This window comes from Hyla sarda, chromosome 7 (genome assembly GCF_029499605.1).
Source record: "Hyla sarda isolate aHylSar1 chromosome 7, aHylSar1.hap1, whole genome shotgun sequence".
NCBI lineage: Eukaryota > Metazoa > Chordata > Amphibia > Anura > Hylidae > Hyla > Hyla sarda.
Window position 1 is genome coordinate 10,504,065 of NC_079195.1, and position 15,287 is coordinate 10,519,351.

Here is a 15,287-nt window from a genome sequence, read left to right on the forward strand (position 1 = left end):
TTATTACTTTCATTGCTCCATAAACTACAGGAGTTATTACTTTCATTACTCTCTATACTACAGCAGTTATTACTTACATTACTCTCTATACTACAGGAGTTATTACTTTCATTACTCTCTATACTACAGGAGTTATTACTTCCATTACTCGATATTCTACAGGAGTTATTACTTACATTACTCTCTATACTACAGGAGTTATTACATCCATTACTCTATAATACAGGAGTCATTACTTTCATTACTCTCTACACTACAGGAGTTATCACTTTCATTACTCTCTACACTACAAGAGTTATCACTTTCATTACTCTCTACACTACAGGAGTTATCACTTTCATTTCCCTCTATTCTACAGGAGTTATTGCTTCCATTACTCTCTATTCTACAGGAGTTATTACTTTCATTACTGTCTATACTACAGGAGTTATTACTTACATTACTCTCTATACTACAGGAGTTATTACTTTCATTACTCTCTATACTACAGGAGTTATTACTTACATTACTCTCTATACTACAGGAGTTATCACTTTCATTTTCCTCTATTCTACAGGAGTTATTACTTTCATTACTCTCTATACTACAGGAGTTATTACTTTCATTACTCTCTATACTATAGGAGTGATTACTTACATTACTCTCTATACTACAGGAGTTATTACTTACATTACTCTCTATACTACAGGAGTTATCACTTCCATTACTCTCTATACTACAGGGGTTATTATTATCATTACTCTCTATACTACAGGAGTTATTACTTTCATTACTCTCTATACTACAGGAGTTATTACTTCCATTACTCTCCATACTATAGGAGTGATTACTTACATTACTCTCTATACTACAGGAGTTATTACTTACATTACTCTCTATACTACAGGAGTTATCACTTCCATTACTCTCTATACTACAGGGGTTATTATTATCATTACTCTCTATACTACAGGAGTTATTACTTTCATTACTCTCTATACTACAGGAGTTATTACTATCATTACTCTCTATACTACGGGAGTTATTACTTACATTACTCTCTATACTACAGGAGTTATTACTTTCATTACTCTCTATACTACAGGAGTTATTAATTTCATTACTCTCTACACTACAAGAGTTATTACTTTTATTTCCCTCTATTCTACAGGAGTTTTTGCTTCCATTACTCTGTATACTAAAGGATTTATTACTTTCATTACTTTCTATACTACAGGAGTTATTACTTTCATTACTCTCTTAACTACAGGAGTTATTACTTCCAGTACTCTCTATTCTACAGGAGTTATTACTTACATTACTCGCTATACTACAGGAGTTATTACATCCATTACTCTCTACACTACAGGATTTATCCCTTTCATTACTCTCTACACTACAGGAGTTATTACGTTCATTGCTCCATATACTACAGGAGTTATTACTTTCATTACTCTCTATACTACAGCAGTTATTACTTACATTACTCTCTATATTACAGGAGTTATTACTTTCATTACTCTCTATACTACAGGAGTTATTACTTACATTACTCTCTATCCCACAGGAGTTATTACTTCCATTACTCTCTATACTACAGGAGTTATTACATCCATTACTCTCTACACTACAGGAGTTATCACTTTCATTACTCTCTACACTAAAGGAGTTATCACTTTCATTTCCCTCTATTCTACAGGAGTTATTACTTTCATTGCTCTCTATACTACAGGAGTTATTACTTACATTACTCTCTATACTACAGGAGTTATTACTTTCATTACTCTCTATACTACAGGAGTTATTACTTCCATTACTCTCTATTCTACAGGAGTTATTACTTTCATTACTTTCTATACTACAGGAGTTATTACTTACATTACTCTCTATACTACAGGAGTTATTACTTTCATTACTCTCTATACTACAGGAATTATTACTTACATTACTCTCTATACTACAGGAGTTATCACTTTCATTTCCCTCTATTCTACAAGAGTTATTACTTTCATTACTCTCTATACTACAGGAGTTATTACTTACATTACTCTCTATACTACAGGAGTTATTACTTTTATTACTCTCTATACTACAGGAGTTATTACTTTCATTACTCTCTACACTACATGAGTTATTACTTTCATTGCTCCATATACTACAGGAATTATTACTTTCATTACTCTCTATACTACATCAGTTATTACTTACATTACTCTCTATATTACAGGAGTTATTACTTTCATTACTCTCTATACTACAGGAGTTATTACTTCCATTACTCTCTATTCTACAGGAGTTATTACTTACATTACTCTCTATACTACGGGAGTTATTACATCCATTACTCTCTATAGTACAGGAGTTATTACTTTCATTATTCTGTACACTACAGGAGTTATCACTTTCATTACTCTCTACACTACAGGAGTTATCACTTTCATTTCCCTCTATTCTACAGGACTTATTGCTTCCATTACTCTCTATTCTACAGGAGTTATTACTTTCATTACTCTCTATACTACAGGAGTTATTACTTACATTACTCTCTACACTACAGGAGTTTTTACTTTCATTACTCTCTATACTACAGGAGTTATTACTTTCATTACTCTCTATACTACAGGAGTTATTGCTTCCATTACTCTCTATACCACAGGAGTTATTGCTTCCATTACACTTTATACTACAGGAGTTATTGCTTCCATTACTCAGCATACTAAAGGATTTATTACTTCCATTACGCTCTATACTACAGGAGTTATTACTTTCATTACTCTCTATACTACAGGAGTTATTGCTTCCATTACTTTCTATACTACAGGAGTTATTGCTTCCATTACTCTCTATACTACAGGAGTTATTGCTTCCATTACTCGGTATACTAAAGGATTTATTACTTCCATTACGCTCTATACTACAGGAGTTATTACTTTCATTACTCTCTATACTACAGGAGTTATTACTATCATTACTCTCTATACTACAGTAATGTCTTGTGTCCATTTTTCTTCCAGGTCATCAAACCCCGAGATCTCTCCTCCCTTCAGCAATCATATTTTAGTAGCAGCAGAAATTCTGTGTTTATTATCCACGGATACATGGACCTTGGAGATGCCCCCTGGGTGGTGGAAATATGCCAGGTAAGTTGTACTGGATACGGTCCTGTCCCCGGGGCTGATTGCTGTATGCGCGCTATGTAACTGCACGCTATATGGGAGATATCATACTGTGTAACAGGTCAGGGGAGGTGATGATCAGCCACACCCATGTGATGCATTAGAAATGACTAAATCATTTTTTACCAACATCATTTACCTAATGTAATGTATCACTTATATATCACTGTTTCATTCACTCGAATTAAAAATGTGTCACTGCATTAGGCTCAATGAGTAATCATACTGCTTACTGTTCATCCAGAACATTATCAAATCCAGTGTAATTTTATTGACTCGCTGGCCCTCATGTACAAAGGCTAGAGTGTCCATTTTTTTTTTCAGTGTACTCGTCTTTTTTTTCCTTGTGATTTACGAATCTGTCGCCCAATTTCCCTTTCTTTCTGTCGCAGGTTTTTTTCTGTCGCACAAAATGTATTCTGTGTGACAGAAAAAAGTCTCTGAAAATTCTGACTGCATTAGTGCTTGTACTACTACCCCCATCATGGAACAGGGTCTGTTCCATGTTGGGGGTAGTAGTAGAGGGGCTGAGGGATTGATCGCACCGGGTCTCACTTCTGAGACCCGATCAGATGTTATTAAGCAGGGGAGCTGGCGGCATGTTCTGATCCCCTGCAATGTACTGTAAACTTTCATTTTTAACTTTCCCACCAGAAGCCCTGAATGGCCGGGACCGAGGAGCCAATCAGGGCTCCTGGCAGGGTTTTAAATTTGAAGCGCTGTGGTGGGCAAAGATGTATAGAATCGCTGGGGGGGTATATATCTGGCCCCTCCAGCGTTTCTATATATATTTCCCCCTGCTGCGCTATATCAAACTTAGTGGCCGCTGCGCTTGAATAAATGTACTGCCCCCCCAGCGCGATTATATATCTATACTGACCCCCGCTGTGCATATACTGACCCCCGCTGCGCATATTTATATATATACTGCCTCCCCCAAGCTGCGCATATTAATCTTCATCTTCTCCCTCCCCTGGCTGCCAATGAATGAAAACTCTATTAGCGGGGGAGCGGAAGGCTGCTGCCCGCTCTTGCTGCTAAGAGTTTGTCATTCATAGCGGGCAGCAGCTGCATATCATGCTGTGGGGGTCAGGCATATGGATATATATCTGACCCTCACATCATACGTATATAAATGCAGGTTCACCGCTATGAATGACAAGTAAGCTATTGGCAGCAGCAGCGGAGCCTCCGCTCCCTGCACTGCGTTACTTGTCATTCATAGCGGTGAGCCTGCATTTATATACGTATGATGTGAGGGTCAGATATATATCCATATGTCTGACCCCAACAGCATGATATGCATCTGCTGCCCGGTATGAATGACAAACTCTTAGCAGCGAGAGCGGGCAGCAGCCTTCCGCTCCGCCGCTAATAGAGTTTTCATTCATTGGCAGCCAGGGGAGGGAGAAGAGGAATATTAATATGCACAGCTGGGGGGGGGGGTGGTCAGTATATATATAAATATGCGCAGCGGGGATCAGTATTTGCGCAGTGGGGGTCAGTATAGATATATAATAGCATTGGGGGGGGCAGTACATTTATTCAAGTGCAGCGGCCACTAAATTTGATATAGCGCAGCAGGGGGAAATATATATAGAAAAGCTAGAGGGGCCAGATATATACCCCCCCAGCGATTCTATACATCTTTGCCCACCACAGTTCTTCTATATTAAAACCCTGCCAGGAGCCCTGATTGGCTCCTCGGTCCCGGCCATTCTGGTGGGAAATTTAAAAATGAAAGTTTCCTGTACATTGCAGGGGATCGGAACATGCCGCCAGCTCCCCTGCTTAATAAAATCTGACGGGGTCTCAGAAGTGAGACCCAGTGCGATCAATCCCTCAGCCCCTCTACTACTACCCCCAACATGGAACAGACCCTGTTCCATGCTGGGGGTAGCAGGATTCACTCCGTTCTGAGTAATTTCCTGACAGCTCTCAGCTGTCGGCTTTCTGTGAAGCGAAACTCACAGGTTTTCCTGTGAGTTTTCTTCACACTCAGAGTGTTTTTTCTGTTTTTGTCGGGTTCACGCCCCTTTTCTAGTAAAACACGCCCCTTTTGTAGGTAAAAAAAAAATCTCGGAGTGTTTAAGAAAATGTAGGTTGTGCGCCTAAATTTATGTTGCAGATTTGGTCGCAAGCAGGATGCGACCAAATTTTAGGCGCAATAACCGAGAAAAAGCGTTGGTTATCCTTTAGTAAATGAGGGCCACTGTGTACAAGTGCATAGATGTACAAAAACATCATAAAACAGTATTATTACAAAATGGGTAATAACATATGAAACAGCAAAATCCTGAGAGTTTAGAAAGCAATGCCTACAACCAGCATAATATCCTATTGGTATATGCAGTGGGGCACTGCAAAACATCATTGGTTTACATGGTATAAAGCACAACTGAAACTACATAGAGGGGCAGGGACTTAAAACATTTAACCCCTTAAGGACACAGCTCATTTTTCACCTTAAGGAAGCAGGTCTTTCCCTTACGTCCTAACCAGCAGCACAAGTGGGGTGTTCTGCCCCTGTGAAGCTGGCAGGACGGTGGAATTTTTAATTCCGCCCAAGCAATTTAAATTAATTAGCCCCCCCATAAAAGGCCTCCTCCCCTAGGCCATCTCGCTTTTTTTCTGTCCTGTGTAAGGACAGCAGGACGGTGCAGGCTCCTTTGGAGCCTGCCTGGATGTCTCCCCTGTATTGGGGAGATATTTTTGGGGCGCAGTACCTTTTTCAACTGCCCCCTGTTTTTTTCTCTTTATATTATCTGGGCCTCCGGCCTGGTTTATCTTAAAACTATTTGTTTTGACTATTTTATGTTGCTACAAGGATCCGGTGATCCCTCATAGCATTAGGGATGCCGCTGCGGGTTTTTTTCTTACCCGCCTGGCTTCCCACGTGTCCCGGCGCACGCTCGCCTCCATTACACTGTGCGAGCCGTGGACCGGAAGTACGTCATCTGACGACTTCCGGTCCCGGCCTCACTTTCTTCAGCGCTTTGCGCTGCCTTTTAAGTTTTATATTTAGGTGAAAATTCAGGCGTGAGCCCTTTCCTAGTTAGGGAAGGGCTCAGTGGATAATTTTTATTAAATTTCCCTTCCGGGTGTTTCAGCCTATTGCAGGCTGGTCTTCTCTGAAGGGGGCGGGGCTTCCGGGCCCCTTCCCATATAAAGACAGCTGAGACCTTCATTCAGTCTCTGCTGCCATCATAGCTAGTCCTATTTACAAGCCTAGCATTAGTGGTTAGAGCTCCTATCTGCTTTATAGGTATCTCTCCCTCTCTATTTGGCGTTAGGGCGATAATAATTTTGTTTATTATCCCTAACTTATTTTCTTTCTTTCCAGAGTCATGTCTACTCCTTCCTCTAGTGACCCACACTCTGGTGGTCGTAAGGCTAGCGCCAAAAAACGCCATCTAGCTTGCGCCAATTGCGGCACTCCGCTTCCGGACGCTTACGAAAATAACAGGTGTCCCGGTTGCCGTCCACCCTCTAATCCAGCTGAACCTACTGTCCAGGACATGTTCATCTGGATGAAGGAGTTTATGGGAAATTCCATATCTGAAATTAAGAGTGCTCTTGTTCCCAAAAGAGCTAGAACTGAATCCACTCCTCCTTCTGTGGCGGAAGAATCCGTTATGTCGATCGATGTATTGGACCAGAGGTCATCTGTACAGTCTGAACAGCCTGTTGAGGTGAAGATGTGTCCGCCTCTTTTCCCTGCGGAAAAGACGCAGAGATTACTTAGGTCCATCCGGTCAAGGGACCAGGATGTTGACCAAGGGGAAGCCTCTGCATCCACCTCTAGAGAACCTTGGGTTTTCAAGGTGAATGATGCACGCAAAAAGATGATGAAGGCTGAGTGGAAGCACCCAGATAAACCTGCGCTTGTCACTCGTACCTTCAAATTGATGTACCCTCTCTCGGACGCGGAATCTGATTCCTGGATGCCACCTCCTAAGGTTGATATGGCAGTAAATAAACTGTCCAAGAGAGTCTTGGTTCCCGCGGATGATGGAAGCAACCTCCAGGACCCGCTTGATAGGAAGGTGGATTCCCTTCTCAGACGCACATATTCGGCAGCATCAGCGTCTGCCTCTGTGGCTATTGCCTCGGGAGAAGTGTCTGACTTCGTGAAGGAGCGTGTGGAGCGCATACAGACTGAGATTGACAACAATGTCCCCAGGGAAGACATCTTGGACAGCTTCAAGACACTCCTCCTTGGTATAGACTTCCTCTGCGAGGCCTCCCAGCAACACCTTAAGCTAGCTGCCAAGTCCATGGCACTCGCTTCTGCTAGCAGACGTCCCTTGTGGTTACGCCCTTGGGTAGCGGACAACACCTCCAAGTTTAACTTGTGTGGGATGCCTTTCGAGCCTACTTGGCTATTTGGTTCTGAGCTGGATCGCATAATGGAAGGTTATGCTGACAAAAAAGGCAGGTGCCTTCCTGTTCAAGCCTTTCGGGGTAAAGGTAGAGCAACAGGGGGGAAGTCCCAGGGCCCTCCTAGATCCCAGAGACGTCAGTCCTTTCAAAAACGTGGTGGAGGTCGCGGCCGCGGTAAAGACCGGAAGGCCGAGCTATGACTCTCCACTGACATCCACCAACGTTTTCCCTCTCCCTTCCCCTCAAGTGTTTGTTGCAGAGAATCTATCTGCCCATCCTCCTCCAGTAGGAGGACGTTTAAGTTTATTCCTTACAACCTGGATGCAAGAAATCCAGGATCCCTGGGTTCTGAAGGTTATTCAGTCGGGGTACAGGATAGAATTTACCTCCCCTCCCCCAAGGAAGTTTGTCTTAACAAAGTTACTTCCTCAGCCAAAACAGGCTGTCATAGAAACCTCAGTTCTCCAATACTTGGAAAAGCAAGCTTTGGAAGAAGTTCCCCCAGATCAAAGAGGATCTGGCGTCTACTCCCCGATATTTTTGGTTCCCAAACCAAATGGCGACTGGCGCATGATAATAGACCTGCGCTACCTAAACCGATTTATAAGGAAAAGGCGGTTCAGAATGGAAACCATTCGCTCGGTGGTCAGTATCCTGAACCCACAAGATCTCATGGTCACTATAGACTTGAAGGATGCATACCTTCATGTCCCTATATTTCCTGCCCACAGGAAGTTCTTAAGAATCGCCGTCACCATAAAAGGTATGGTAAGGCATTTCCAATTTGCTGTTCTACCGTTCGGCATTACCTCCGCTCCCCACACCTTCACAAAGGTGGTGGCTCCAGTTGTCTCTGCTCTAAGACTAAAAGGCCTAGAGATTGTTCCTTATCTAGACGACTGGCTTTTAAAAGCCGCGACTCTAGACATTCTTCAAGCTCATCTTCAACTGACCCTGGATTTTCTTCAACACCTAGGGTGGCTCATAAATTGGGAAAAATCCGAGATCATCCCATCTACCTCAAGAAGGTTTCTGGGGTTTGTCCTAGACTCCTCTCGGATGACGCTGTCTCTCACCCCAGAAAGGAGAGAGCGCGTCATAAGAGCCGCAGAGTTTTTGTCGGTACCACGCAGAGTGCCCATCAGAACTCTAATGAAGATGTTGGGCCACATGTCAGCGTCTGCAGAAGCAGTCCCCTGGGCCCTGTGGCACCTCCGACCCCTCCAAGATCAGGTCTTGACTGCCTGGAATCGCAACCCCAGTGGGTTGGACAAAAAATGCACCCTGTCGTCCGAAGTCCGTGCCTCTCTCAGGTGGTGGACGAACCTGACAGATGGGAAGTCCTTGATTCAACCTCTGTGGATCACTCTGACCACGGACGCCTCCCTTCTAGGGTGGGGAGCCCATCTGGACGACCATCCGGTTCAGGGTACCTGGACCCCTCAGGAAAGGTTACTCTCATCCAACATGAGAGAACTGAGAGCAGTTCGTCTTGCGCTCCTCCACTTTGCTCCCCATATCTTAGGGAAAGCAATAAGAGTCCGGTCAGACAACACCACTGTAGTGGCTTATATCAACAGACAGGGTGGCACAAAGTCCCAAGTGCTCCTCAGGGAGACCGGACTTATTCTATCATGGGCAGAGCTCAACCTATCCCACCTTGTTGCAGTCCACATCAAGGGGGATCTCAACGTAGTGGCAGATCGTCTAAGTCGCGGGCTTGCAGTCCAGGGAGAATGGTCTCTCAACGAGAAGATCTTCAGGAGGATAACCCTGAAGTGGGGTACACCAGAAATAGACCTCACGGCAACCCGGCTGAATGCCAAAGTGAGCAAGTTTTGTTCCCTTTACAAGGAGGACAATCCGGTGGCGATAGACGCTCTGTCCCTCGCATGGAGGTTCAGGCTGGCCTACATATTCCCTCCACTTTCCATGATACCCAGGGTATTGATGAAAGTCAGGCAAGACCAGACCTCAGTGATTGCCATCATCCCATTCTGGCCGAAGAGGTCTTGGTTCACCCAACTCATGAGGATGAGTCAGGGGTGTTATTGGAGGCTTCCCCATGTGCAGAACCTTGTGTCTCACAACACAGGCTCCTGCCTAGATCTGAGGAGACTCAATCTGACAGCCTGGAGATTGACAGGACCCTACTAAGGAGTGGGCTTCCTGCGGAGGTCTTGAGAACTATTGCACACTCGAGAGCAGAGTCTACAAACAAGGTTTACTCCAGGATAAAGAAGATTTTCCTTCAATGGTGTGCAACGAAAGAGGTAGTTACCTCAGATCCTCCTCTTTCTGCAATACTGCGTTTTCTCCAGGATGGCCTTGACAAGGGTCTTAGCCCATCCACCTTAAAGGTTCAGGTCGCAGCACTCTCTGCCTTCCTAGGCAGGTCTCTATCACAAGAATCCCTGGTTAGAAGATTCCTCAAAGGGGCTGAAAGACTTAAACCTACAGTTCTCAGACCTATTCCCAGTTGGGATTTAACCACTGTTCTCAGGGGGTTATGCGCTCCCCCCTTTGAACCTCTGGAAGAAGTAGACTTTAGGTATTTATCCCTTAAAGTCACTTTTTTATTGGCCATAACCTCAGCCAAGAGAGTGGGTGAGCTTCAGGCCTTTTCGGCTTTCGAGCCTTACACTGTTTTTCTACAGGACAGAGTCCTGTTGAGGTTTTTACCTACCTTCCTTCCTAAGGTTCCGACTTTCTCCAATACCAACCAGGTCATTTCTCTTCCAGTTCTACTGCCTAATCCATCCTCTCCTGAAGAAGCGGTTGACCACACTCTGGACATCTCTAGAGCTCTCAGAGTCTATATCTCAAGAACTGGAGAATTCAGGAAGTCGGAACACCTCCTTGTCTCTTTTTCTGGAAAGAACAAGGGCTTGAAAGCCTCTAAACCTACCCTAAGTAGGTGGATTAAGGAGGCAATCCGAGAGACCTTCATAGTCCAGGAGCTAACTCCTCCTGCCTTTGTCACTGCCCATTCCACTAGGGCAGTCTCTACTTCCTTTGCTGAGAAAAGGTCTGTTCCTCTGGAACAGATTTGTGCTGCTGCTTCTTGGAGCACCCACAATACTTTTTTGAGTCATTACAGGGTTAATGCCAAACGATCGGAAGAGTTGGCCTTTGGGCAGTCAATCCTAAGTGCCACTCTGCCGTAGTCCCTCCCTATTTGTGTTGTTACTCGCTAAGTCCCCACTTGTGCTGCTGGTTAGGACGTAAGGGAAGCGTTAATTTTTAACGTAAATTTGTTTTCCCTTAGTCCTAACAGCAGCACACAAATTTCCCGCCCTAAACTTTTTTGTTACTTGTTATTAAGCGAGATGGCCTAGGGGAGGAGGCCTTTTATGGGGGGGCTAATTAATTTAAATTGCTTGGGCGGAATTAAAAATTCCACTGTCCTGCCAGCTTCACAGGGGCAGAACACCCCACTTGTGCTGCTGTTAGGACTAAGGGAAAACAAATTTACGTTAAAAATTAACGCTTTTTGCACATCTGACCACTGTCAATTTAAGCATTAATAACTCTGAGATGCTTTTACCTTTCATTCTGATTCCGAGATTGTTTTTTCGTGACATATTCTACTTTATGTTAGTGGTAACATTTTGTCGATACTTGCATCATTTCTTGGTGAAAAATTCCAAAATTTGATGAAAAATTTAAAATTTAGCTTTTTGTTTTTTTAACTTTGAAACTCTCTGCTTATAAGGAAAATGGACATCCCAAATACATTATATATTGATTCATATACACAACATGTCTACTTTATGTCTGCATCATAACATTGACATGTTTTTACTTTTGGAAGACATCAGGGGGCTTCAAAGTATAGCAGCAATTTTCCAATTTTTCACAACATTTTCAAAATCAGAATTTTTAAGGGACCAGTTCAGTTTTCTGAAGGGTCTTCATATTAGAAATATCCCACCCCATTATAAAAACTGCACCCCTCAAAGTATTCAAAATGATATTCAGTAAGTTTGTTAACCCTTTAGATGTTTCACAGGAATAGCAGCAAAGTGAAGGAGAAAATTCTAAATCTTAATTTTTTACACTCGCATGTTCTTGTAGACCCAGTTTTTGAATTTTTAGGGGTAAAAGGAGAAAAATCTTCCTAAAATGTGTAACCCAATTTCTCTTCAGTAAGGAAATACCTCATATGTGTATGTCAAGTGTTTGGAGGGTGCACTAGTGCCTCTGAAGGGAAGGAGCGACAATAGGATTTTGGAGAGTGAGTTTTTCTGAAATGGTTTTTGGGGGGCATGTCACATTTAAGAAGCCCCTATGGTGCAAGAACAGCAAGAAAACCCTCACATGGCAACTATTTTGGAAACTACACCCCTCAAGGAACGTAACAAGGGGTCCAGTGAGCCTTAACACCACACAGGTGTTTGACGGCTTTTCGTTAATGTTGGACGTGTAAATAAAAAAATGAAAATTCTCACTAAAATGCTGGTTTTTCCCCCAAATTTTACATTTCTACAAGAGGTAATAGGAGAAAATGCCCTCCAAAATTTGTAACCCCATTTCTTCTGAGTATGGAAATACCCCATGTGTGGACGTTAAGTGCTCTGCTGGCGCACTACAATGCTCAGAAAAGAAGGAGTCACATTTGGCTTTTGGAAAGCAAAATTTTGCTGAAATGGTTTTTGGGGGCATATCACATTTAGGAAGCCCTATGGTGCCAGAACAGCAAGAAGAATCCCACATGGCATACTGTTTTGGAAACTACACCCTCAGAGAACATAATAAGGGGTCCAATGAGCCTTAACACCCCACAGGTGTTTGACGACTTTTAGTTAAATTTGGATGTGTAAATGTATTTTTATTTTTTTCTCACTAAAATGCATTTTTTCCCCCAAATTTTACATTTCTACAAGGGATAATAGGAGAAAATGCCCCCAAAATGTGTAACCCCATTTCTGAGTACGGAAATACCCCATGTGTGGACGTCAAGTGCTCTGTTGGCGCATTACAATGCTCAGAAGAGAAGGAGCGCCATTGAGATTATGGAGAGAGAATTTGGTTGGAATAGAAGTCAGGGACCATGTGCATTTACAAAGCCCCCCGTGGTGCCAGAAAATGTGACCCCATTTTGGAAACTACTTCCCCCACAGAATTTAATAAGGGGTGCAGTGAGCATTTATACCCCACTGGCATTTGACAGATCCTTGGAACAGTGGGCTGTGCAAATGAAAAATAAAATTTTTCATTTTCACGGACCACTGTTCCAAAATTCTGTCAGACACTTGTGGGGCGTAAATGCTCACTGTACCCCTTATTACATTACGTGAGGGGTGTAGTCTCCAAAATGGGGTCACATGTGGGGCTGTCCACTGTTCTGGCACCACGGGGGGCTTTATAAACGCACATGACCCCTGACTTCTATTCCAACCAATTTCTCTCTCCATAATCTCAATGGTGCTCCTTCTCTTCTAAGCATTGTAGTGTGCCAGCAGAGTCCATTGTTCTGGCACTATGGGGGCTTTGTAAACACACGTGGCCTTCAATTTCGGACAAAATTTCTCTACAAAAGCCCAATGGCGCTCCTTCTCTCCTGAGCATTGTAGTTCGCCCGCAGAGCACTTTACATCCACACATGGGGTATGTTCCTACTCAGAAGAAATGGGATTTCAAATTTTGGGGGGCTTTTTCCTATTTTCCCTTGTGAAAATGAAAAATTTAGGGTAACACCAACATTTTAGTGAAAAAAAACATTTTTCTTCATTTTCCCATCCAACTTTAATGAAAATTTGTCCAACACCTGTGTTACGCCGAGCGCTCCGGGTTCCCGCTCCTCCCCGGAGCGCTCGCAGCGTTCTCCTGTTCACAGCGCCCCGGTCAGACCCGCTGACCGGGAGCGCTGCGATAATGTCCCTAGCCGTGATGCGATCCGCGATGCGGGATGCGCCCGCTTGCGATTCGCATCCTGGCTCGCTCACCTGTCCCGGTCCCCGGCTGTCTCGTCCTGGCGCGCGCGGCTCTGCTCCTCAGGGCGCGCGCGCCAGCTCTCTGAGATTTAAAGGGCCAGTGCACCAATGATTGGTGCCTGGCCCAATCAGTCTAATTAGCTTCCACCTGCTCCCTGTCTATTTAACCTCACTTCCCCTGCACTTCTTTGCCGGATCTTGTTGCCATTGTGCCTTGAGAAAGCTTTTACTGTGTTTGCCATTACTGTGTTCCTGACCTCTTGCTATCTCCATTGACTACGAACCTTGCCGCCTGCCCCGACCTTCTGCTACGTCTGACCTTGCCTCTGCCTAGTCCTTCTGTCCCACACCTTCTCAGCAGTCAGCGAGGTTGTGCCGTTGCCGGTGGATATGACCTGGTTGCTAACGCCGCAGCAAGACCGTCCCGCTTTGCGGCGGGCTCTGGTGAATACCAGTAGCAACCTAGAAACGGTCCACCGACACGGTCCACGCCAATCCCTCGCTGACACAGAGGATCCACATCCAGCCTGCCGAATCCTAACAACCTGTGGGGTGTTCAGGCTCACTATACCCCTTGTTACGTTTCGTGAGGGGTGTAGTTTACAAAATGGGGGTCACATGTGTGTATTTATTTTTTTCTGAGTACGGAAATACCCCATATATGGCCCTAAACTGTTTCCTTAAAATACGACAGGGCTCCGAAGTGAGAGAGCGCCATGCGCATTTGAGGACCAAAATAGGGATTGCATAAGGGTGGACATAGGGGTATTCTACGCCAGTGATTCCCAAGCAGGGTGCCTCCAGCTGTCGCTAAACCCCCAGCTTGCCTGGACAGTCAGTGGCTGTCTAGAAATGCTGGGAGTTGTTGTTTTGCAACAGCTGGAGGCTCTGTTTTGGAAACACTGCCGTACGATGCGTTTTTTATTTTTATTGGTGGGGGGTAACAGTGTAAGGGGTGTATATGTAGTGTTGACAGCATGTATTGACAGACCGTGCATGCTGGGAATTGTACTTTTGCAACAGCTGGAGGCACACTGGTTGGAAAACCTTCAGTGTTAGGTTCTGTTACCTAATTCAGTATTTTCTAACCAGGGTGCCTCCATCTGTTGCAAAACTGCAACTCCCAGGCTCCCAGCATGTACTGATCGCAAAAGGGCATGCTGGGATTAGCAGTTTTGAAACATCTGGAGGGCTACAGTTTAGAGACCACTGCACAGTGATCTCAAAACTGCGGCCCTCCAGATGTTGCAAAACTATAAATCCCAGCATGCCCAGACAGCAATTGACCTTCTGGGCATGCTGGGAGTTGTAGTTTTGCAACAGCTGGAGGCACACAACTACAACTCCCAGCATGCCCAGACAGCCGTTTGCAGCCGGGCATGCTGGGAGTTGTAGTTTTGCAACATCTGGAGGATCACAGTTTGGCGACCACTACACAGTGGTCTCCAAACAGTGGTCCTCCAGATGTTGCAAAACTACAACTCCCAGCATGCCCAGACTGTCTGGACATGCTTGGAGTTGTAGTTTTGTATGGTCTTGAGGGCCACTGTCGACCACTCACCGGCCATTCAGATCCCTCCGCAGCCTGTCGGATCCCCACTAATCCGGAGCCGCAACCGGGTAAGCAACGACTTCCCCTTCCCTCTCACCCTGCTGTGCCCCGCTGTCCCCGGACTTCCACACGTGGGCGGAGGTCTGGCAGCAGCGATGGCGGGTGCGTGGCGATGGCGGGGACACTTACCCCAGCCATCGCTATGCACCCGCCATCGCCACTGCCGGACCTCCGATCGCTGTGCACCCGCCACATACCCCC

The 15,287-nt window shown here is 44.6% G+C and overlaps 1 protein-coding gene across 1 annotated transcript in view; it reads left to right on the top strand.

The window, feature by feature from the left end:
- LOC130281812 (pancreatic lipase-related protein 2-like) overlaps window positions 1-15,287 on the top strand; it is a 73,744-nt gene that overhangs the window by 23,311 nt on the left and 35,146 nt on the right. Inside the window, exon 2 of the mRNA XM_056529462.1 lies at window positions 2,994-3,119. Coding sequence (XP_056385437.1) covers window positions 2,994-3,119 — 126 coding nt within the window. The remainder of the gene's footprint in view (window positions 1-2,993; window positions 3,120-15,287) is intronic.